This window comes from Morone saxatilis, unplaced genomic scaffold, assembly GCF_004916995.1.
Source record: "Morone saxatilis isolate NCDOM2014 unplaced genomic scaffold, NCSU_SB_2.0 Contig9, whole genome shotgun sequence".
Classification (NCBI taxonomy): Eukaryota; Metazoa; Chordata; class Actinopteri; family Moronidae; genus Morone; species Morone saxatilis.
The window spans coordinates 6068422-6091004 of NW_023340268.1; the positions used below are offsets into that span (position 1 = coordinate 6068422).

General features: G+C 41.2%; 1 protein-coding gene across 1 annotated transcript in view; it reads left to right on the plus strand.

Annotated features, from left to right (window-relative positions):
* LOC118343162 (ephrin type-A receptor 7) overlaps positions 1-22583 on the plus strand; it is a 95184-nt gene that overhangs the window by 41711 nt on the left and 30890 nt on the right. Inside the window, exons 2-3 of the mRNA XM_035681915.1 lie at positions 4252-4407; positions 9158-9487. Of these exons, the coding sequence (XP_035537808.1) occupies positions 4252-4407; positions 9158-9487 (486 nt within the window). The remainder of the gene's footprint in view (positions 1-4251; positions 4408-9157; positions 9488-22583) is intronic.

Here is a 22583-nt window from a genome sequence, read left to right on the forward strand (position 1 = left end):
GTCCGTGTGTGTCCGTGTGTGTCTGTGTGTGTGTGGAGAGAGGACCTTCAAAACTGTTTGATGGTAATGAGAATTCATTTTGTGGGTGTTAAAGCTGCCTACCAGCAAAAAGAATTAGCATCAGAATCAGCATCAGCCACACAGAGGGCACCGATCTGAATTAAAGCTCTTTGAATTATTGATTTCCACCTGCTGGAATCACATCCCACTTCGGTTTCTCTCATTTTTTCCATATGTTGTATCATATCACACTGAGAAAAACTGTAACCAGTGTGTTTTGGTTGTGGATGTACAAAACGTAAGTTTTAAGCCTATTTGTGTTTATTCTTCAGCGGATGTGTGTGCATCGCAGTGTGTGTGTGTGTGTGTGTGCAATGTCTAACGCAGACCTCTTTTAGTGTTATTAATATTAATTAATGTGTGCTGTCAAGGAGGCAAAGAAACAATTCATTGCTCACATTTATTGTATTAAGTGCTTCATGATTTATTAATGGGCATGTTTAAGGTTAGAGCAAAGAAAGGGAAGGGAAAATAAGAGAGAAGGGCAAACTATAAATTGATTCCTCCCACAAAGACAAAAGTCTATTAAAGTAATTTGTGAGCCTGTTGAAATGTGGATTCTTTGGCCTTTTAGCTTTTTATTCATTAGATGGTGAAGCTGTCGGCATATCTCAAAAGTGTCATTTTGATCATGAATATTTTATTTTCATTTATCTGATTAGATGGATACCAAGGTTTGCTTTCATATTTTTCTTTTTAGCCTCCCACCCACAGGCTCTTAGCAAACAGACATACTGAACAATGCTACTGTTGCATATATTCCCACTATAGATGACCTCACTGTCACTGCTTCTTTCAGTGTTTCTCATCTGTATGCATTACATGTCAGTGCTTATCTTTTTTTTCCCTACCCCTGTCTATCTGTCAAGCTGAAGGAGTCCACTCTTCCTTCCTGTTTAATGTCCTTTCTTTGTACTGTACACAGTCTACCGTCTTTCTGTCTCTCACACACCATCTGTCTGTCTGTTGGTGTCTCTGTCTCTGTCTCAACTATCTCTCACAGCAGTTGGTCTCCTGCCTCATCCTCCACCTCACCCTCCATTATAGGACTTGGCATGTCGCTGCATATCTATATCATTATACCTTGAAGAAATGTGTGTGCGTGTGCGTGTGTGTGTGTGTGTGTGCGTGTGTGCGTATACATGTGCTACCATGTTCCATTTAATCGAGGTTCCCTGTTGGCACATAGGACAAATTGATCAGTTGGTTTGCCAGCTGTCCTGGCAGATCTCTCCTTCTGTCTCTCTATTTCTCTAACCATCCCCTCTCCCTTTTTCTCCCCGACACTCTCATTTCCAGTATAACTTGTATACCTTCGCAATGAAAAGGCAAGTCTTCTAATGATTGGAGTGGTCTTCTTTACAAGCATCTTCTGTGTGTTTTACTGTTGGATGCATTTTAGAGATCCCACATTCTCCCATTGGCAGATGGCTGCTGGCCCATTTTGACTGATGTGACCTTTCCTGGCATTGGCTGTTGGCCTGCCTTCGAATGATGCCTTGCTGTGGAGAATGATGGGCAGCGTGCAAATCCAGCTCCTTTTGTTATCTGAGCTGCACATATTGTCTTGATACACCCCTATCATTAGACGCACATTTCCAAGGTGGGCTGGCAGAATGTGTATCCACGCTGAATTGAAGAGATAAGTCAGAATTGCAGCCAGCAACGAATATGGCTAGCCTGCTTTTAAGCATGATTGGTGGAAAATGCGAAACCCATTTCTGTTCTCATAGATCTATGCATAATTTTGCCTTGATTCGGGTGCTATTCACGCTTGATGTCCTTGGCTTGGTGAGCGAAGGATAGTGGCACCATGGTCAGGAACAAAGAAAGTCTACTCCAGAGCAGCTTGACAGGGTGTGTGTGTGTGTTTCTGTTATGTCCCCATGCTTCGCTGTGCTGTGAGCTGAAAGCGAGAGGCTTTTCTCTGTGTAATGACAGATATTAGAAAGTCGATTACAAGGTTCTTACAGCCTTGGATACGCATACTCACAGGCATACACACATGTGCACAGAGGCAAAACACACTCGCATGCACACTCACTCTAGTGTGAGCCAGGAGAGGCTGACGGGGCCTGCTAATCGTTGTGTGATGGCAGGCCTTTTGTGCGTGTGTATGTTTTGTTAGAGTGGCTGAGTAAAAGAGGTGGGATAGCCCCTTCGTTATTGTGCATGTGTCTTGATGAACTTTCATAAGCCAAAAGCATTCTGGGCTGGACAGCTTTGTGTGTGTCTTTGCACCTGCTGTTTTTTCCCCCCTTTACTTGCACACACACAGACCTGTCGTCTCCTCTCTGCCTAATTGACTGCATTCTAGTGTGACACATTGCCGGAGGTGGGAGAGATGCTCTGGCGTCTAACTCCACAAAACTTCACTCACTATTTAGCCGAATTCCAGACCTCTAATCGGTCTGCCATTGCTCTCATGAGTGGCTTGTTCTAAAGATGGATAAATAACCAAGCCAATGACAGCCTTTAACCGTGGCACTAAAGATGGTGACTAAGAGTTATCTTAAACCTGGTTAATTACAGTACCGTTCTAAATCTCATGATACACATAACATGACATACAGAACCACAGAATATACATTTAACAGGTTTGTGATCTAATTATTGTTTAATTAAGTTAATTATGTTTCAACCTTGAAAAAATCTTCTTGATTGCCTTAATTATTTGTCTTAATGTCATTAAACAGTATTCTCTTTGTTTTTGGTAAATGTCCAATAGTGAGATTTCTACCTTAGGTGTCCTTACACAGAAAAACAATGGATTTTGTGCTGTGGATATCTATTATTTTTGTATATCAGGGAACTTCATTGTGCATTGTCACTTATTTAACCAGCAAATCAGTTGCTTCTCCCACAGACAAGACCTAACAAGAAGCCATGACTGGATAATGAAGTGGTAACAAAATGCCCATTCAGTCTGAATATCACCCTATCCTTCTAGCCACTCAAACCTTGGGCGCTAATGCATGGGAAAGAAAGCCTGTTGGAGGATGTGTTTCTAATTGGAGGAGGGAGAGTTAAATAGAGTGATTATCCCAAGAGGAGAACGGAAAAAAGGTAGAAAGCAGAACAGAGAAGAAAAACAAAGCAATAAAGAGTGAGGAAGGGTTAAGAAAGACGGATGTATTAGGAGAATTGGAAGAGAGTGGAGGAGAGAAAGGAAAAGAGGGAGAGAGCATACCAGAGCTGTTAAAGTAGACGCGCTGTTTAGAATACAGTCTCAGAAGAGAAGAGACCGGAGCATCGAGCGGTAGCTGGCTCCCTGATTTCACACCCATTATCACCTGCTACAAAGCCACGGCAAGTGGAAAATGAAACTGCATAGAGGGAGAGTGTAAAATAACCTGTTTTTATTCTATGTGTGTTTGTGAGCGCGTGTTTACGCGCCGCCCTATTGTCACACATGCATTGATAAGCTTCTGTTGCATGGTGTGTATTCTTGTGTGCTGCGCGTGTAAGGTCATGGGTGTTTATCAACCTCACCCACATTCTCACCTTTCGTAGTCTCTCTATTGTGTACAGTAGTTGGGCGTCACAGACTGTACAGGGAGATATTTGGAAGAAAAAAAAGTAAAATAATGTGGGAAATGTGGAAAATGACGAGAAAATTAAGTTTTGGGGGTTTTGCAGCTGGGAGCCTGCACATTGCCTTGGCCTGTTTTCATTTGCCTAGCTGGATCAATCCAGTAGCAGCCTTTGATGCCATTTGCCAAGGCCACTGATCACACGTAATGTGAGAATTGTGTTTGTCAGATGGATTAAGCCAAAGTCCCCTCTACTTTTCTCCCTTTATCATACATATTATATTGTCTGTACTTTCCTGCAAATTCACTTGCTTTCAATTTTTTCTCCTTTCATCCTTAATTTTCTCTCTCGTGAATTAAAAGCGAGATTATAGCTTTTTTTTGTACGGCTTTAAAATGTTGCTGTGCTTAGTGGAATACTGGAGTCTCCATGCAAAAGAAGAGGAAATGTTGTGTGTGATTTTTGAAACATCCCCTCCGTAGAAATATCTCACAGGTTTTAAACAATGTGTGATTTATGTATTCACCCCCCAGTGCTCAAATCTCTTAAAATATGGCTCTCAATGGGATTTTCCTTGTTAAGATAAAGGAAAGCAGGAATTATTAAATACACTTTCTTGGACATATTTTGATGTGCTGTATATGTGTTCTTTTCCAGCGTGTCCCCCTGGCTCCTACAAGATGTCCTCCAGGCAGCAGGAGTGTTTTCCCTGCCCAGCCAACAGTGTCGCAGAGGAGGAAGGGTCTGTGGTGTGCGTGTGTGAGGAAGACCACTTCAGAACCCCCCTGGACACGCCCTCAGCACCATGCACAAGTAAGATTATATGTGTATTTGTGTGTCCTCTCAAACTGCACCTTTTTCTTTACTAGTGACTGTCACACCAAATAACTCAATCACTATATATATATATTTTTTTGACATTGCATTAAGTGAACAATTTCACATTTATAAGCCAATCATTATCACACCCACCCATTCAGCCTTTCATATATCTGCTGTTTCTGCCTTTTTATCCTTAAAGACCACTTTGACCCTGTGGTTTAACCCGTCCTTCACCCTGCTTCCTTTCATCCACCCCCCCTTTTTTTCATCTCATCACCTCTTTGTGTGACCCACGCCCACCTCTCCCCAGTTTCTGTTTCACCATCCATCCTCATTCTCCTGTCTCCAGCTCTTCCTCATCACCCCATTTCCATGTCTCATCTCCCCCAACCTTCACCTTTCCTTCACCCTATACCCCTCCTCTAGTATCGCATTCCTGTCATGTAGAAAAATCCACCCAATGACATGTTAGCTTTTTCTTTTAATCATCCTAGATTGTTGACCCGTAATCTGCCCCAAAACAGGATCCGTGCCTTGAGCTGTGAGAGAAAGTTGTGAGGTTGTCAGAGTTGTAAGAGTTTTTACAGAAACAAGCTGAAAGCTAAAAAGATGTGAATGCTTGAACAAGCTTTTTTTTTCTTATTTCCCCTGATAACATCAGTAAACATAGAACATTTGCTGTTTTATTTGCTAGAGACTAAGTAGGGATTTATTTTGAATCAACAGTTTTGATGTAGTACATTTTAAGGGGGTAAATTCAATTCTTGTTTGACCAAATTTGTAGACATGGTCTTCCATAGAGAAATCACATTATGAACATACACATTATTTCATTTTTTAAGGTGGACCTTCCCCCCTTCTGACCTGTGCTTATACCCTCTTATATTTCATCTAATAGTATACACCGCAGCCATTTTCTCTGCCTCTTAACCTTTCTTACTTTTATCACCCATACATCCTTCATCCCTCCTTCTAACATTAGGTTCCCATTATGTATTCGTCCAAAAAGCCCATCATCCCATTTCTCCATTTTTTTGCTTAACCTTGTACATTCTCTCTCTATATTCCTCTGCCTTTTCCTTGACATTACAGATCCATTTTCTGCTGTACATCCATTATCCACCCCATTCACCGGACCACCCCATCTTTTTCTACCCCCTCCACTCTTTTCCTTTTGACCCCTGAACACACATTTCCCTCCATTCTCTCTGTCTGTCTTCTTAAGTCGGCCACTCATCACTCTTCCTTCTGCGAACCGCTTCTTCACATTTTCCTTCCTCTTCATCCTTTCATCCATGCGTGTTATCACCCAATTATTCTTCCTTCTGTCAAACTGAAATCTCATCCCTCTATCCTCAAGCGACAAACTCTATAATCTCATCCCCACTGTCCACGCATTATCCGTTCATCCCTCACCTCTTACCTTTTCTCACCCCTTCTCACATACCGAATACCATTCTTCTCCAATAAAGATGCAGTATAAGGCCAATAAGACAAAGACTATACAGGGTAGGCCTATTGATCCCTGCATGGCAAACAGCCTATTGATATAGCTTAGTAATTAGATGGAGGAATAATGGGCTCTGTATCCAGAGAGTACTCAGAGCCATAAAACCTTAGGGTCACAAGGGTTGTGGGTTTTCTATACATACACATTCACTTGTGTGTATATATGTGTATATATATATGTGTGTGTAAGTGTGTGGTCATACTAGCTTTTATGCTAACTGCGATGGAGCGATGTAATTACACTATTGATCGCTGAGCTCTCTGATCCCTGTGCGATAACATTTATAGCAGCCTAATGACCACATTAATTACGCTATTGATTTGGTAATTATGATCATCCCCAGATTCGGCTAATCCACCGCATGGTACGGATGGAGAAAGCAAGAGAAAGAGAGGCGTTGAATGACAATGAATCAAGAATTATAAGTATAAAAGAAAAAAAGGGAGATTTTGCCAGATGAATGAAGGTTTGAAATGCGCACCTTATTATCTCAGCAATTAAAGAATAATACCAGTGTAATTTTATTCCTTTCCTTTTGCTATTAATGCCTGTGAAGTCTAACCCTAATGTGTTTACCACAGTTAGAAGCTACTGCAGTCTCTTTGAAATAATAGACTCGTCACTGTTTTACAAACCTTTTTGAAGCAGGTAAAAAAAACACACGGCTACATTATTTCAAACGAGATTCATCTTGTAATACTTCCTGACATATAATTACCAGTGTTAATGACGATTATTTGCAAAATTTACATCATAGCACACTGTTAAATGTTCCCTGGTGGCAGTGAAGAGGAAGAGAACAACTTTGGAAGCAGTGAAAGGAAATGTTGCTTTGTATTCAGTTTTGGCAGAGTGGGACTACTGCTGACAGGACTGCAATGGCGATGACTGTAGCATAATAACTAAAATAAAAAGTATCTTAAAGAAATGCATAATGTTTGCCAATCAATGTGTGTCTCTGCAAATGGATTTATGAAAACAGTCGGAACCCATGACTTTCAGGAGAAAGGAGAAAGTTGCAGTATAACTGTTTTGAAATGCATACAGTAAATGTAGACTTTTCATGGAGCTTAGTGGCAATAGTGTAAAACGACTCCAAAAACATCAAAGGCAAGCTTGGATCTGCTTCAGGACATCTTAAACTTGATTAGAATCACAACATATCTGTGATCTAATTCTCTTTCTAATTCTCTTCCTTTTTTTTCTAAGAGGGGGGAGTGTATCATGTATATCAAGCTATCTCAATGAATCCATCTTGATCGTTAGACAAACACTAAAACATCATTATATAGCTCACTCGGGATTGGAGCCGGACTGATAATAGCTTATTATTAAATGTTAGCTAATGTGGTTAGCTTCTGGATGAGGCAAGTACATCAATGCAGACTCTTCTTAGGCTTTAGTGACTGCATTGTTAAAACAACGTCAAGAAGTTTTGATTTGCTATGATACAGTATCTTGGAGCAGATGGAGACAGATGGAGAGTGGAAGAGGGCAAAAGGCGAGAAAGAGAGGAGCAAGGGAGTTGGGGAGGTCAAGTTTTAATAAGCAGCACTCAGATTATATATGATAAGAGGAAAAATAGAAGCTTTAAGAAGAAAAAAAGGGAGTGCAAGGCCCAGAAAGCGAGAAAGTAGAGAGGGATGTGAATAAAAGGCCCAGCTGTGTCTACATCAAATGCGTGTATGTGTGTTTGTGTGTGTTCACACACTCTGAATGCTCTCTGGGCTTATGTAACTCTGTGCTCCATGTGTGTCTGGGAGCGGGACGCAGCTGTGGTGTGTGTGACGTGTTTGACAGCACGCACAGAGCAGCACACCTTCACTTATTCATTACACAGCACATGCACACACATCCAGGGACACATACAAAATTCATGGCCTTTAATGGACCTAAGCTCTAGTCAGCCCCCACTGTGGAAAGACCTGCAGGAAAAGGCACAGGTCAGTCAGGACACTGACTTAGTGATGAGATACAGTCCTCCAGCCTGACATTTTACAGCAATTTAAATCCTGGACTGAATATTTTAATTTTAGCTTCTTTTTTTTTTTGTCATGTGTGATTTTAAACACGTCAGGTTTTAAAGTTTGTCACATCAAGACAGTCTAAATACAGATTATGTAATTTTTTCCTCCAGATTTCATTGGCTTTTAACTTACGTATAATGAAGAGATGCATTACCATCTACACACCAGCACAAATTTCGACATACACAGCTGGCAGCTCAAACTTGTGATGCATCTGGCATATCAAATCAGATTCGTGGCCTTCTCCATGGCAACTCACCTTTATTTACTGGTGGTAAGTGGAGGATTTGTACCATGCAGTACTAGTGACATCAGTACATAATGGACAAACTCGCTATCCGTGCTTGTGCATGCACATGCACATTTTCATATAACAGGCAGTGTCATTGATAAGCCAATAAAACCAACACATTTTTTTTAGCCCTGATTTTATTGCCAAGTGTTTTTCCTATCTGACTGCATCATCAATAATCCCTCCTCCAATTCAATAAATGTTTATTTTGACTCCCACTGGTAAACGATAATAATGCCACATATACTAGTGTATTGCAGCAACAACTCCATATTTTCAATTGCTTATTCCCATTACGGTCAAATGCTTCTCATGAAACCAATTTCTTAACACCAAATCCTGGATAAAACAGGATTATCATAGCATGATGTGCAAACTGAGCTCATGCAATCACACCATAATACCCAATGCACCTAGACCATCAGTCATGTGAAAATTTTCAAGCTTCAGCTAAATGATGTTTGAGCTGTCTCTTTTTATGCCATGCAGGTAGCATGCTACAGGGAAACATGGTATTGCTTTTATTCACTCAGGGAAGTTTTATAGAAAAACCCTTTTTCTATAAATGCTCAACAACACATTTACAGTTTCAATAAGTGGACACTACAAGGTAGTCTTTAAAGGTCTTTTCTTGGGAGTGAATAATGCTGCTGCTGGGATCCCTTCAGTGTGTTTATTAGGCATTGCTTTGCATTTCTTGGTGTAGTGGCATGATTAGAGAAAAGGACATCCTTTGCATAACAATTGCAGAACCGAGGATATGTTTGATTAAGTATTGATATTTACAAAGGAGCGAATGCTTACTGTCTATTCCCCTCTCTGTTTCTTTGTTTGTTTTCAGAAAAGACTAATACATTCTTTAAGGTTCAAACGATAAACCAAAATGCCATTTTCTTACTCTTTCCTCTCCAGGGCCCCCATCCCCGCCTCGCGACTTGGTCTGCACTCTGAAGCAGTCCACTCTGATCTTGGAGTGGGCCGCCCCGTCCGACACGGGAGGCAGGGCAGATCTGACCTACAGCGTGGGGTGCCGGAGGTGCGTCGGGAGGCAGTGCGAGCCATGCGGGGCAAGTATTGGCTTTGTGCCGCAGCAGGTGGGCCTGACGGAAAGAACGGTGACTGTGGTCAATCTCCTCCCCAACACCAACTACACGTTTACCGTAGAAGCCTTGAATGGTGTGTCAGAGCTGCTGCCCAACAAGAGGTTCTACACCCAGGTCAACGTGTCAACAAGCCTGCCTGGTGAGTCCCAGTTTGATATTTTGGTCTCTGAAAGATTTAAAAACAGCTGCATGTGTTTCCCAATTTGAATATTATGCAGTAAGTCCAGGAGGATCATACTGATTGGAATGAATTTGCAGCACTTTTTCCAAATGGTGAAAGTAGCAGTAATATTTGTGTTATTTTGCTATATATTGTGCTAATGTTGGCTGTGGGGAAAAGATTATCTTCACAACTGGGTCTGATTCTTACAGGATGTAATCTTTTGTAATCAGTTTACTACAAGGCAGCCTAAAAAATAGCCTTAAAATAAATTTGTTCTAAGGTTTTGTTTCATTAAAGCACATTAATTTCTTATAACAGTAGGGGAAGCAGTCATCAATTCAGCAAGGGTGGGCTGACGTGTACACTTGCCAAGGCTGTCTATGTCTCTGTTCATAAATAGATTTATTTACACTTCATACACACAGTGACCTTTCAATAGGCTTGTCATTTATGTAGATTCTGAACATGCATTCAGCAACATACAGTACTGTACTGGCATTCAAAACCAAATGTGCTTCCAGTAGTGATTTTTATTTTTGTTTCTGCTCATAGCAACACAGACTCTTTCCTCATACTGACAGTGTGCCCTGTCACTGCAGACAGAGCAAAAAGTCTCGCTGGTGGAGGTGATCTCATTTTCATCACCAGAAGCCTTTCAGCAGGCCATTAGCCAGGGGCTTGAAAAAAAAAAGCACTTTGCAAAGTAGCCCTGTCAACCAGCTCTGCAACGACACCATTTGAAGGAGCTCAAGTGTGAAGAGACCGAGCACACATACACTAAAAAAAGTGTACAAGAACACATTCTTGGCTTGAACGCTTAAAATCACTCTAATACACAAATGCACACATACATTTACCTGTCATACCTACTGTGCATATTTTTTGAAAAAGCTTGTTTACTCTGTTTTGTTTGTAAATCCTTTATTTGTAAATGCTGAAAGAAATATTATTTGGAAGCATAATGAAGCCAATGTAGTATGAAGGCCGAACCACTGAAGGGTGCTGCACAAGGAAGCAGGTGATGGAGAAACAATGAGAAAGTGAGAATGGCAGAGTGTGTTTTTGCCACTAATTGGAAATTAGCTTAGAGAAATATGCTGCATAATGAATGGAGAACTGTTAGTCATATGTGAGTACTGAGATGGCAGCAGCACTCAGCATGGGTCTCTGCCTAGTTTCAAGTGAGCTATAACAGTTTGCTTGTGATAGCAAAAGCACTCTCTTGTGCCTTTCTATATACAAAGAGAACAGCTTTAAGTAGATTGATAAGAGTATTTCGAATGAATGTGTGTGCTTCTCCGTGGCCCAGATTATCATGTTGATCAACTGTAATGTTATGTAAGAGGAACATCTGGACATCTGGATCTGGACAACGTAGAGGCTAAAAGACAGCTTTATGTGTGTGTAGTATGCACCAGATCTCTTTGAGACTGCAGTATGTTCCTAGGAAGGTCATATAGTAGTTTTTATTCTCCCCTTTTTATTCCTAACACCTTTTAGCATGCTTGCATTAAACTAATGGTATTTGATGGTACTAATGGTCAACTTGAAGCTGCATTAAGCAACATTTGACCACTCGGGGGCAGAAAGACAAAAGGCTCAGACATACAGACTACCAACACAAGAAATTGTTGTAGAAAACATTTGCCATCTTACACATCCAGCAGAAACGGAATATCAAACATCACCTGACCCCTATGATAGAGCGGCTGACGCTCACATGGTTAACAAGCCACAACTTAGCCGTCTTCAGCTCCCTAAAGGGATTTAGCTAGCCAAAACCCCAAGCTACAAGGTTAGGGGACGGTATATCAGAAAAGGACAAACCTGTGGTGATTATTTTTCCTGTCCCCGCAGTTCTTTCAACCTTTCTCCCCTTTATCTCCCCTTACCTGTCTGTCTGTCTTGTCAGCAGTTGCCATGTCGTTGATTTGTGGTTATTATGGGGTATTAGGGTGTGAGTTGTCCTGCTCACGGTGTCATCCAGAGGGATTGGACAAGGGGTTAGGGGAGTGTGTTTGCAGGGGTTTCAGAAGACTTTCTGTGTCACAGAGGATTTAGACTGACATTTGATGTGTGTGTGTGTGTGTGTGTGTGTGTGTGTGTGTGTGTGCAATGCGCTTTAGAATTACTTCCCATGTGTCTTGTCTTACCTCTTCTCACTTAAGTCGCATGTCAGCTTTTGTTCAAAGACCTGTGGTTTTTACGCCTGACCAACACAGCATGGATCAGATCAACAGCTAACTAACTAAAGATCGCCTAAACCCTCTTGCTTGCTGCCTGGTCTCCTCAGTGGACAACTGAGTAGGATCAGACATTGGATGTATTTTCAGTAATGCTGGTGGAAATGGTCCTCAATATAAGACAAAATTAAAACTTGCGATAGATATATGAATTTTATTATTATTATTATTATTATTATTATTATTATTATTATTACCAGGTTTCACCAAACTTGCAAATGCATTGTCTTCCAGTAAACTGTATCCTGGAAAATATGGTACTAAATTAAAGTTTCAGTTAAGTTAGTCTTGTTCTCTTTCTCATGCAAAGTCATGTAGTCATGTCGGTTAGAGTTTTTTCTTTTTTTTAGCATAGCTTAGCAAAAAGAAAAGAAATGGCATGCCTAATCCATATCTGATACATAAACATTAAGATAATACTACTTTACTCTGAAGTCTTATGTTTCAGCATTTGGTATCTGCAACCATGGGAGACAAACAAAACTATCAGAGTAACAGATAAAAGACCCATACCTTTTTTGCCCACTTTTAGCATCTACTGCCTAAAACTAAATCCATATGGACTTTATTTTTGCTACAGGTCCTGTCCAACAGATTTTGTTCAAAAGATTGTGGGGGTGGGAGGGATCAGGGTGCTGTGGGCACTGTGAAGTGAGGTAGCTCATCACAGGAGCAGGAAGTAATGGTCAGAATGTCCAGCCAGGTCAGGTACAGAATTGAAAAAGACATTCCTGCACAGACCTCAACCTTGTGTCCATACACGTGCGTGCACCTCCACACCGAGACTTTACACCATCAAAACTCGCTGACCTTTATAAATACTGCAGCAGGGATTTGGAACAAAGCTCACACATACTAGCACACATGCACGCACGCATGCACGCCCACACTCACTTTCCCTTTCCCTCTTGCCACCTCATCATCTCTTTATTACTTTTCGCTTCCTTTTTTTACCTCCTCCTCCCCCTCTGTATCCCAATCTCTTCTTTTTTTACCTTCCTCATTTCCCCCCACCTTATCCTTTCCTGCTCTTCCCCATAAATTCACTATTCTTAGATGGTAATTTCTCTCCCTCCTCCTCCTGCTTCTCCATTCGCAACCACTCTTTCCACTATCTTTTCTTTCTCTCGCCGCCTGTCTTGACATAATCACTGCTGCCCTCTTCCTCCTCATGTCTGTGCTTCTCTCTATCCTCTATGCAACTTTCCCCGTCTCTTCTTACTGTACCATATTTGTTTTTGTGGGCACGGTAAGCTTGTTAGCAGCGGGTGGTAAAGCTTAGTTGGCAGCTGAGGACCAACAGAGCCTGAGGATTTAAGGGCATGGTCTGAGATTGGGAGAGAAGGTGCTAAAGGGTGTTATATTATGGCCAAAAACCCCAACCACACACACATAGACACACAGGGGGTCAATTTACATGTATGCATATATAAGATTTTCTTTCTTAGTGGATGAAAAGTGTCTGAAACAGCATATTAAATCTAGTGACATTAAGACACTCCATTAAAACCATATACAAATTGAATTCTTTACAAGCATCTCCTTGAACTGGATTCTTGCACATGCACAGTAGAGGAGTGGATTTCTCCCAGACAGATGGGGTTTTATCAGGACTCTCCAGGCCACCAAGGGGAATGGGGAGTTTTGCATAGCGTGTCAAGGATGGATGGATGGATAAAAGGGAAGAGGAGAGAGGGGGATAGAAACATGACTTGGGTTGCGTGAGGAGATGGGGCATGGGCTGGGTAAATGGGGGATCAGTTTTGCCCAGGGCTCATGGGGCCCCTTATCCAGCTGTGGATTAGGGATGCGTGTGTGCGTGTGTGTTTAGGTGTGTGTGTGTGTGTGTGTGTGTGTGCGCGTGTATGTCTGCTCTGTGTGCACCAGGCCATACATGTTCATGTGTGTGCTTTACCATGCTTGCATGCTGTATGCCCTGTGCATTGCTGCTTGCTTGATTTGTGTATGTACAAGAAAGGATGCGGTAATGACATCTTGCCTCAGCATTGTTCAGTGTATATGTGTTTTTGTGTGTGTGTATGTGTGTGTGATCAAAACACACTTGGGTTGAATGTCTTGGCCCCCAGTGGTACATCCAAAGCGCTTTAGCTGAGGCAAGGAAGAAGAGAGGGATGCAAGAAGGCTGTAGAGATGGGGTGGAGGTGCGGGTCAGGGAGGAGGAAGGATTGGCATTTCAATATCCTGAGAGGATTACTGGCCGGGCTTTAGATGGCTGGTCCCCGCGGAGTTACATGGGCCTGAGAGATGGACGCATAAAGGGAGGCGAGGAGAGAAGGATGAATATAGAAGTGGAGGGATGGGGAGAGGTGAGCGGTGTAGCATTGTGAGCAGGATGCCTTCTGGGTGCAGGGGAAAGGAGGCATGGGGTGAAGAGCCAAAGCGAGAATACATGTATTTCTTCAAAAATTCTGTGCATACTGTAGAAACTTTTTTGTCTGAACTATCTGGTGCTTTAAACAAGTATCTGTGAAAACTGCACATGGAGTACATTTACAAGTTCCTGGGTGTGGATTAAAGTCAGGACATGAGAGGAGGACAGTAAGCTATAGAGATCAAAAAGAGGAAATGGAGGAGGAACATGAAAAGTCAAAGATGAGTCGGAGCAAGTGAGGAAAAGTGAGATGAGCAGCACAGGATATAAAGAGTAAGAATGCAGGAGAATAAAAATGTAAACTTGAGCGAAGCAGAAATTGGAGGAAATGTTGGTATCAATAGTGGAAGCAGCTCTCAGATCAAGCACCAATAGCATAATATAGAAATACTCAATTACTCCACTCCAGTAAAAGTCCTGCATTTAAAAATCCTACTTCAGTAAAAGTACAGTATTAAGAGCTAAGAAAAATACAAATTCTGCAGGAAACTGATATTATTATATTGATGGTGTAGGAAAGTAGAAAGTAGCTTGTTTTGGAGAGTTTTACCTCTTTGGGCCTTGAACAGTTACTTAAATTAAATAGTCGGAGAATGTTAAGGGGGAATCTCTTTTTGGTGGAACTCTTAACAATAAGGTGCTTCAACCAGACAATGCTTTTTTTGTAAGCCAAAAAGGTTTGGATCCACTTGTAAAATCTTTGCATTGTACTTTACAAGCTTATTAAATCAATTTTTAAAGGTCCAGTGTGTAACCTTCAAATGAGCCTTTGATATCTGTAGATGCCACTGGGTGCCTTTGTTAAACCACTGTGTTTCTACAGTAGCCCAGATAAGACAAACCAAACACTGGCTCTAGGTAGGGCCACTGTAGCTTCTCCTTTGCACTTAGAATGGGAGGGTGAAGCGAGGGAGTTGCGATCTGCAACTGCATGACAAGATGCCACTAAATCCTACACACTGGACCTTTTTAATGTAAAATCTGAAAAGAATCTAGCAGCTGTCAAATACATCTAGTGGAGTAAAACGTACAATATTTCCCTCTAAATTGTAGTTGAGTAGAAGTATAAAGTAGATTAAATTGGAAATAGTCAACCACAAACAACTACTGGATGTTTGAATGATTGAAGGAAAATAAGACATGAGTCTAAACAGAACGATGGAGTTGTCTCTGACTCTCTTGATGTATCACCTCTCATGATTTTATAAGAGCCCTGGCTTCTGAGTATGCATTTCAGTGTGAGTATTTATGCGTTTGAACCTGAATTAATTTTTGATCACACCTTCCTCTTCCCTGCATCATGACAGAAAAAAACTGTCAAGTAATGCTTTGTTTTTTTTCCACTCGTCTGAATGAGTGCTCCTCTGCTTCTTTGTCATTTAGTTTCCAATAGCCTTTTTTTTTCTCCGCTTTAACACCTCTTCACCGTCTTTCCCCTCATCCCAGCCTCTAGCCCTCTGCATGGAGGCGTTTGGATCCTTTTTGCCTCCTTAATTAGAAGTGATGGGAAGGTGAGGCTTCAGCAGGCACCAAATGAATAGAGTCATCAAGCTACTTTTCAGGACTATAGCCCAGCCACTTAAGATGCTTTTTCACCCTGTGATGGGAATTTTAATTGCTTACCTCTTGGCTTATAATTGGAGTCTATGAAGAGGCACTCTCGGGGTCTTTAGTAATGTATGTGTGCTCCGTATGTGGATTTTACAGGCTGTTTCTTGTTGTTCCGGGAATTGTAGTGTTCACTTGGGAACAAAAACATAGCTTGGAGGTACAGTAGGGGATGACACACATACACACACACACAGTGTTATACTCATAATCAGAGTATTATACAAGGCTCGAGGGCTGTCTGTGATGCACATCTTTTTCCAAACCCCTCTCAGGAGGGGAGCGAAACAGGTGAAAACACAGACTCTCATTGTCGCAAAGACACGAGAAAGAAAAGTTCAAACTTCAAAATCATTCTCGTCTCTCATTTTCTCCATCTAATTCCTTGTGAGGGCTTTTTTTCATGCCTCCGTTGAGAGAGCTTGGCTGTGTTTGTGTGTATTTGTGTGTGCCATCTTTGTTGCTGGAGGGAAGGGGAGGTTGGTGGCGTCCTGCTGTGTGAAAGAGAGAGAAAGTTGTGCAGGGATGCAGCTGTCTCTCTGAATGACAGCGTACTCTGATACAACAGTAGGTGGGTGACAGACAGTTCAGCTCATCAGACCAACACTGCACACACACAGACACATACACACCTCTTCATCCATTGTGCCTCTTTTACCTAATTTTCTTACAATATACACAGTATGCGATACTATACACAGTATACAAGACTGTGTATCTTAAAAAATGGTGTAACAAATTACATTTACTCACTGTAAATTTGAAATAATTGTACTCAACTGTACATGCATTCCCATGTAATGCTACCTATAACTATTCTCCTTATAGTAGACTTACACTATTTCAGATGCAAATATTTCTTATTTTTACTTGTTACGTTTTACTCCCCTGCATTTATTTGACTGCTTTATTTATTAGTTCACTAAACAAATTCAGATTTGGTATAGATTAAACTGCCTACCATTATATAACATTGATAAAATTTGCTCCACCTCTAATTATCTTAAAGGGTCAGGTCGTGGCCATGTTGCACATTTTATTTAAGTAAAAGATCTGAATACTTCCTTCAGCACTGCATTCTCCTAACCTATGAGATCACCTTCTCTCTCAGCATGTTTGACTTGCACTTGACTTGAGTTTGCACTTTCACTATGTCAGTAGTAAAGAAAAGAGGATGTGGAGACGTGAGTATATGTGTGCATGCATTTTCTCTCCTTGCAGGTCTGTCTGGGCAGATAGAGCTTCCTTCACCTTCTCAGCCAATCTCCTGCAGCAGACTTGGGTCATCCACTCTGTTTGTGTGTGTGTCTGTTTTTGCCAGAGTGTGCGGCCTGTGTTTTTATTTGTTTGAGGCTCCAGGCTGAGGCTGTCTGGCTTGACGGACGTGTCGTGATCAGACCATGCCTCTGCCTTTAGGCTAAAGCACACTGGGCCCAAAGAGTGTTCAGAATCAGTCAGTGTGCAGCTGTCAAGAGCAGTTTAAGCAAGTCGGCCCCAGTCGCTCTCCCCTGGTGGAGGGGTGTGGGATGCCAGATTTGACAGATTTGTAAGCTCAGTAAAGGCTGAACCCAACAGGTCATAGGTGTTTTTTGACACACAGTCCTCATGTTTTCTTTGTCTTAAAATCATCATCTAATCTGACTAGACAAAGATCACTAATGCCAATTTATTTCAGTTTTTATTTGCATGTATGTGCAGGTAAATTCCACCACTTCATTGTAAGCTTATATTTAGAACCTGGTGTTTTTGCACAGCTGCATTATATTGATCAGGCCCTTTTAAATGTATCACATCGCAAGAGACTCTTTGTCCTGCTTGCTTATTCACTTGCTGTTCTAGTTGTTTCTCTCACCCACCCACCTGCTGACTGACACATTTAATCATTCCATCACTGAGACTCTCCTCTCTCTCGCACAAACACACATTCAGATGCACATGCAAGTCCCTGCAACATATAATCTTGCAGTTTAGAAGAAAATGAGCTGTATCCAGGTGTCTTCCCTGCACCGGTCCTCCTCCTCTCAGACAAAAATATCCAAATTTGTGTGTGTGTGATTTTGTGTGCATGCATGTGTTACACTAAGACAAGACTTATTCCCTCTAAAGGCCTCCTCTCCCCTCTTTTTGCTTTACTGATATGAATGGTAATAACCACAGATAATACCTGTCTCTGACTGCGTCTGCTCACCTCACCTCTGAAGAAGGATCCTGGATAATATAATTTTTCCTCATCCTTTCCTAGTGTTGCTCTTTCTTATTGTATACTCCTACTTGGGTTATTTGGAGCAGAGCAGAATAATTTTGTGCCCAGGTGGTTGGATGCTGATAGGCCAGATTAGACTGAGTGGTGAGCGGCGACAGGTTGCCAGATAGCGCTCCACTGCTGGGTCAGGATGATAGCCACAGATTAAAACAGCAAGACCCGCTGCAAGATAGTGAGACCTGGGTGGGGGTAGCTGCTCTTATATACAACATCATTAGATTTGGATGCAATCACATGCATGCACTTATAACCACCTGGCGATTTGTGGAATAAAGATCCTGCGATTTTGAACAGAGTAGTTTACTTTAATGTTTTTTCCCAGTTCACTGTTCACTGTTCAATGTCATCATTCATTCATTCAAAAGTGTGAATAATTAATTTAAAATGTTTAAAGATGGTTATATATACCAGCATACTTTATACTTCATCCAATTTAGATTTTTAAAGAAAGTGGGTTTATTTAAAAAATATTATAAAAGCTGTACTTGAATGCCTTAATATGCTTTAAAGCTATAATAGTGTGTCTGATTTATTACCCACACCATTATTCCGTAGCAGGCTTTTAAATGTATTTAGATTTGTGGTTTAAAAAGCAAGGTTGCTTTTAATTATTAGTGCATTTCATTGTAACAGCTAGATGTAACTCTTCCCACCTTTTTTTTCTTACATCAAAGAGCCTCTGAAAACCTCCTCTAACTGTGTGTTTTTCATTTAGTCAGCACAAGGATTGCATTGCTTGACTGTCTGAGAGGATGCCACAAATGATTGAAGGTTGAAAGTGTTGAAAGTGTGTGCAGCAGTGGATTCTGGCTTCAGAAAGTGAAGTGTCTGTCAGCAGGATATTTGAATAGTTAAAATCTGAGTGAAACATTTTTATTTTCTGATTTTGCGTGAAAAGTTTAGCTTGTAGACGCCAGTGACAAGTGTAAAGTTAAAATGAGTGAAAAAACTCACACGTACTTGGCCGTTTGAAACTTTGATGACTTTATTAAAGAAACGAATTTGCACATGCACGCTCCCAGGGGTTTTTGGAACCACTGACAGAAATGCTTATGGCAGTAGGTGAAAAAAGCCCTAGGGACAGCCCAACCAAAAGAAACTTAATGTTCCCACTCCTCTGCTGTCAGTCACATAAATCGTTGCGCTATCAGTTTAACCCCAGGTAGAAGCCGGTGGTGCTGTGCCCAGAGGGAACAACGCTCTTGCTTCCCATTTAACCCTTTGAAAATGAACAGGCCCTGATACGGCTCTTTCAATAATTCCTGCCTACGACTTTTAGCTACACACTCCCTTGCCATTTTCGTCTCTTCACTTCTGAACACACATGCAGTCACTCACTCTTTAATATGCGTAGGCACACAGGAGTGCGTAAAGTTGCACACGTGGCAGAGATGGTGAGAAGTAGAACAATGAAACCCCCTCCTGACAAGATGGATGTCATCTCAGCAGAGGCACAAACAGGCCTGTGGGGAATAGTGGATACCCCCGAGAATGGAGATGGAGACAGAGCTGTGCTGGGGAAATGGAGTGATAAGGAGAGAAGGCGAGAGGGAGAGAATTTTCCGTAGAAGTGGGGAAGAGGGAAAAAAGTAAGAATGACTTCGAGATGTTCAGCCGTGCTTGTGCCGTCACCCCTGGGGAGAACAGGTCCTCTGCCTGTCTCCTTTGATAACGACACAGAGATGCCAGTTGCACCTCAGCTGCTTCTGTACACATGGATGTAAGAGCCTACAGCAGTTGCTGCCATTTTGTGCCAAAGATTATTCATAAATCTACCTGCCATAGAGACCTGAGCGTACAGCCTGCCACATAACCCCCAGGAATGAGTATTGAGAACCGGGTCTGAACTGAAACTCATAAGAACTTTATGAAGAAACCTGATTTTAAATCCAGCAAGGTACGACCACTGGGCTTCTTTATTTATCACCAATTAGAATGTGCAGTATTTACAATATGGTGGACTGTGGCTAGAACTTTAATGTCAAAATGTATCACCACATAATAATTAAGTGAAGTAAATTAAGTGAAGAAGTCATGAAACATTTACAGTACGGCAGTACGATTTTTTTTTATTTCATTTATTTCTACATATTTTGATTTATTTAATCATTCAAATAATATAAAAAGGATCAGACCTTACCCTTAGTGGTCTGGAGTCGTCTGACCATGAGTCTGTAACAAATGTCTCAAGGGTGTAGAAATGTACTAACAGCTCGGACAAAATAAAGTGAGAATCAGAAACTATAAAACCTAAATGATAGCCAGCCTAGCTAGCTTGTGCTCACAGCCTGTGGAAGTTTAATCACTGAGAGGAACAGCTGTGTGCTGCCTGTTTGTCATTTTGTGCCAAACTCTATCTATTATACTTCCTCATGCCTCACTTTTTCGCTCTCATCATAGTGTCCCTTTGAAGTCTATAGACCATTATCTGTATCAGTGATTGGTATGTGTACAGCAAAGCTTTCATGCTGGATCTTATCAGAAGCCGTATATCTTTGTGATGAGTGCCTATCAGTGAGTCTGCCATGTGATTTCTGCTGTATGATGAGGCTTTGAAAACGTCAGCTATATACTTCCACAGCAGAGCTGGAGAGGCTTATTGCCCACAAGGCCATCACCTCTTCTATATTACTTGTGAAAATCATTGTGTGTTTGTGTGTGTGTGCATGTTCATGTGTGAGTGCAAAAGCCATTTTAGATGGCAGTCTGCATTGATTTCTTCCTCTCAAATACAGCACCAAACTCAACATTACCCACCATTTGCTGAAGCTCTTGTGTGCATGTGTATGTTGAAGTGGTGGGCGTAAATCTGCACTACACATGTGTGTGTGTGTGTGTGTGTGTGTGTGTGTGTCTTGAAAATTATTATAGTACTTCCACAGTGTGTTGTGAGTTGTGAGTGAAGTTGGTCACTACAATATTTAACCTTTCTCATTATTCTTTTTAATTTTTTGTTCCTAGAATACATTTTCTAGATGATACAGTAGATAACAAAATGGAAGCAGCACACGATGTAGCAGCACGCATCAGTCAATTCAAATTCATATTTCACAATAAAATATGTTTTCAAAGCTACAAAGGAAAGCAGCTTTTTCTGGCCCTAGGAAAGGTCATCATTTCCACTTCAGTATGAAAGTCTGATCATATGTATGAGTGTACATGTAGCATACTGCATATACAGTAATATATACTGCAGTTTATATTGTATACCTCAACGGTTTAGAAACAGTTCAGACGGTGATAGTTTTTCTGCCACAGAAGTCAGAGCCCACTTCTTTGCAGCTGCAGTGTAGAAACACCACCTCAACTGGTGAATTACTTTCGTACTTGAGCCTTCCGGTGATTGTGTATCGATGGAGAAAATGCGCGCACCTGTTTTTATGTGTCAGATTGAGCTGTGATGTGATCTGAGGTTTGGAGGCAGGCCCCAGTCCTATGCATAATTCAGCACACAAGGAAGGAAAGAATAGCAAACAATAGCCTGCAGTTGTAGATGGGGAGAGCAGGTTGACACTGAGTTTCTCCTTTGTGTTCGTGTGGCAGGAACTTAGAGGAAGAGGGGGGCATTTAGCACTCCCTTTCATTCTTAACTGGCATCTTACTACCTACCTCCTCTTTTCTTTTTCTAAGTTTCTTGTTTGTCCTTTACCACCTGCCCATTTCAGCTGTGTACTTTTATTTTTTTAGATTTATCGCCCCCTGCCTTTCATGTACTGTGGGAGTAATTACTTTCTAATGAGCAGGGCCACTGTCTATTTCCTCTACACTATATAATAAATACCTGTAGAGATAAAGGATAATTTCTCTGCACTTGTGTGTTTACATTAATGTTAACTGCTCATTAGCATTTCCTTGCTCATTAGCATTTCCTTGCTCCTTTAGTGCCTTTCTTTTGTACACCCTGCAGTGTAATGCTTACTGTATATTGCATTTACATTATGTGAAAGTATTCCCTAGAATGACTTGATGCTTCAAGCAAAGTGTTCATACGTTCTTAATGCCACTAATTGCCATGATTTCAAGTTTTCTGAATACTTCTGAATGTTTTTTCACCTTTAACAGACATGGAATCAGTATCTTTTAAAGCATAGCAATATCGGAGGGCCGATATTCACTAAAAAATGTAATATCGAGAATTATTGGTATCGGGTTTTTATAACCGATGTTTGTTCTGTAGGATTCAGCATTTGAGCCCCTTGCATGAACGCAGCCAATGGGGACAACAACACAAAAACCACAAGCTAGACTGCGTTGGTTGCTAAACCGTGGGCCTAAACAAGCCAAACACAATTAAAAGCTGAAATGATTTAAAATATTAAACACCAAAAATAAAGTGCAATGGCACCTAAATAATTTTACCCTGGTTATGAGCTGTTTCCCTTAACCAAACTAACAAATTGGCTTAAATATTAACATTAGTTACTCTTCAGGTGGCATAATACAATTAAAAACACATCAAACCAGAAGGGCTAAGCGCGTAGCCTAGCGATTAAGCGTTAAGGCGCTGTTTTCAGTAAATTAATACAATGAAAGTTGAAGTTGTGGTCTTGTATTTGCAACAGACAG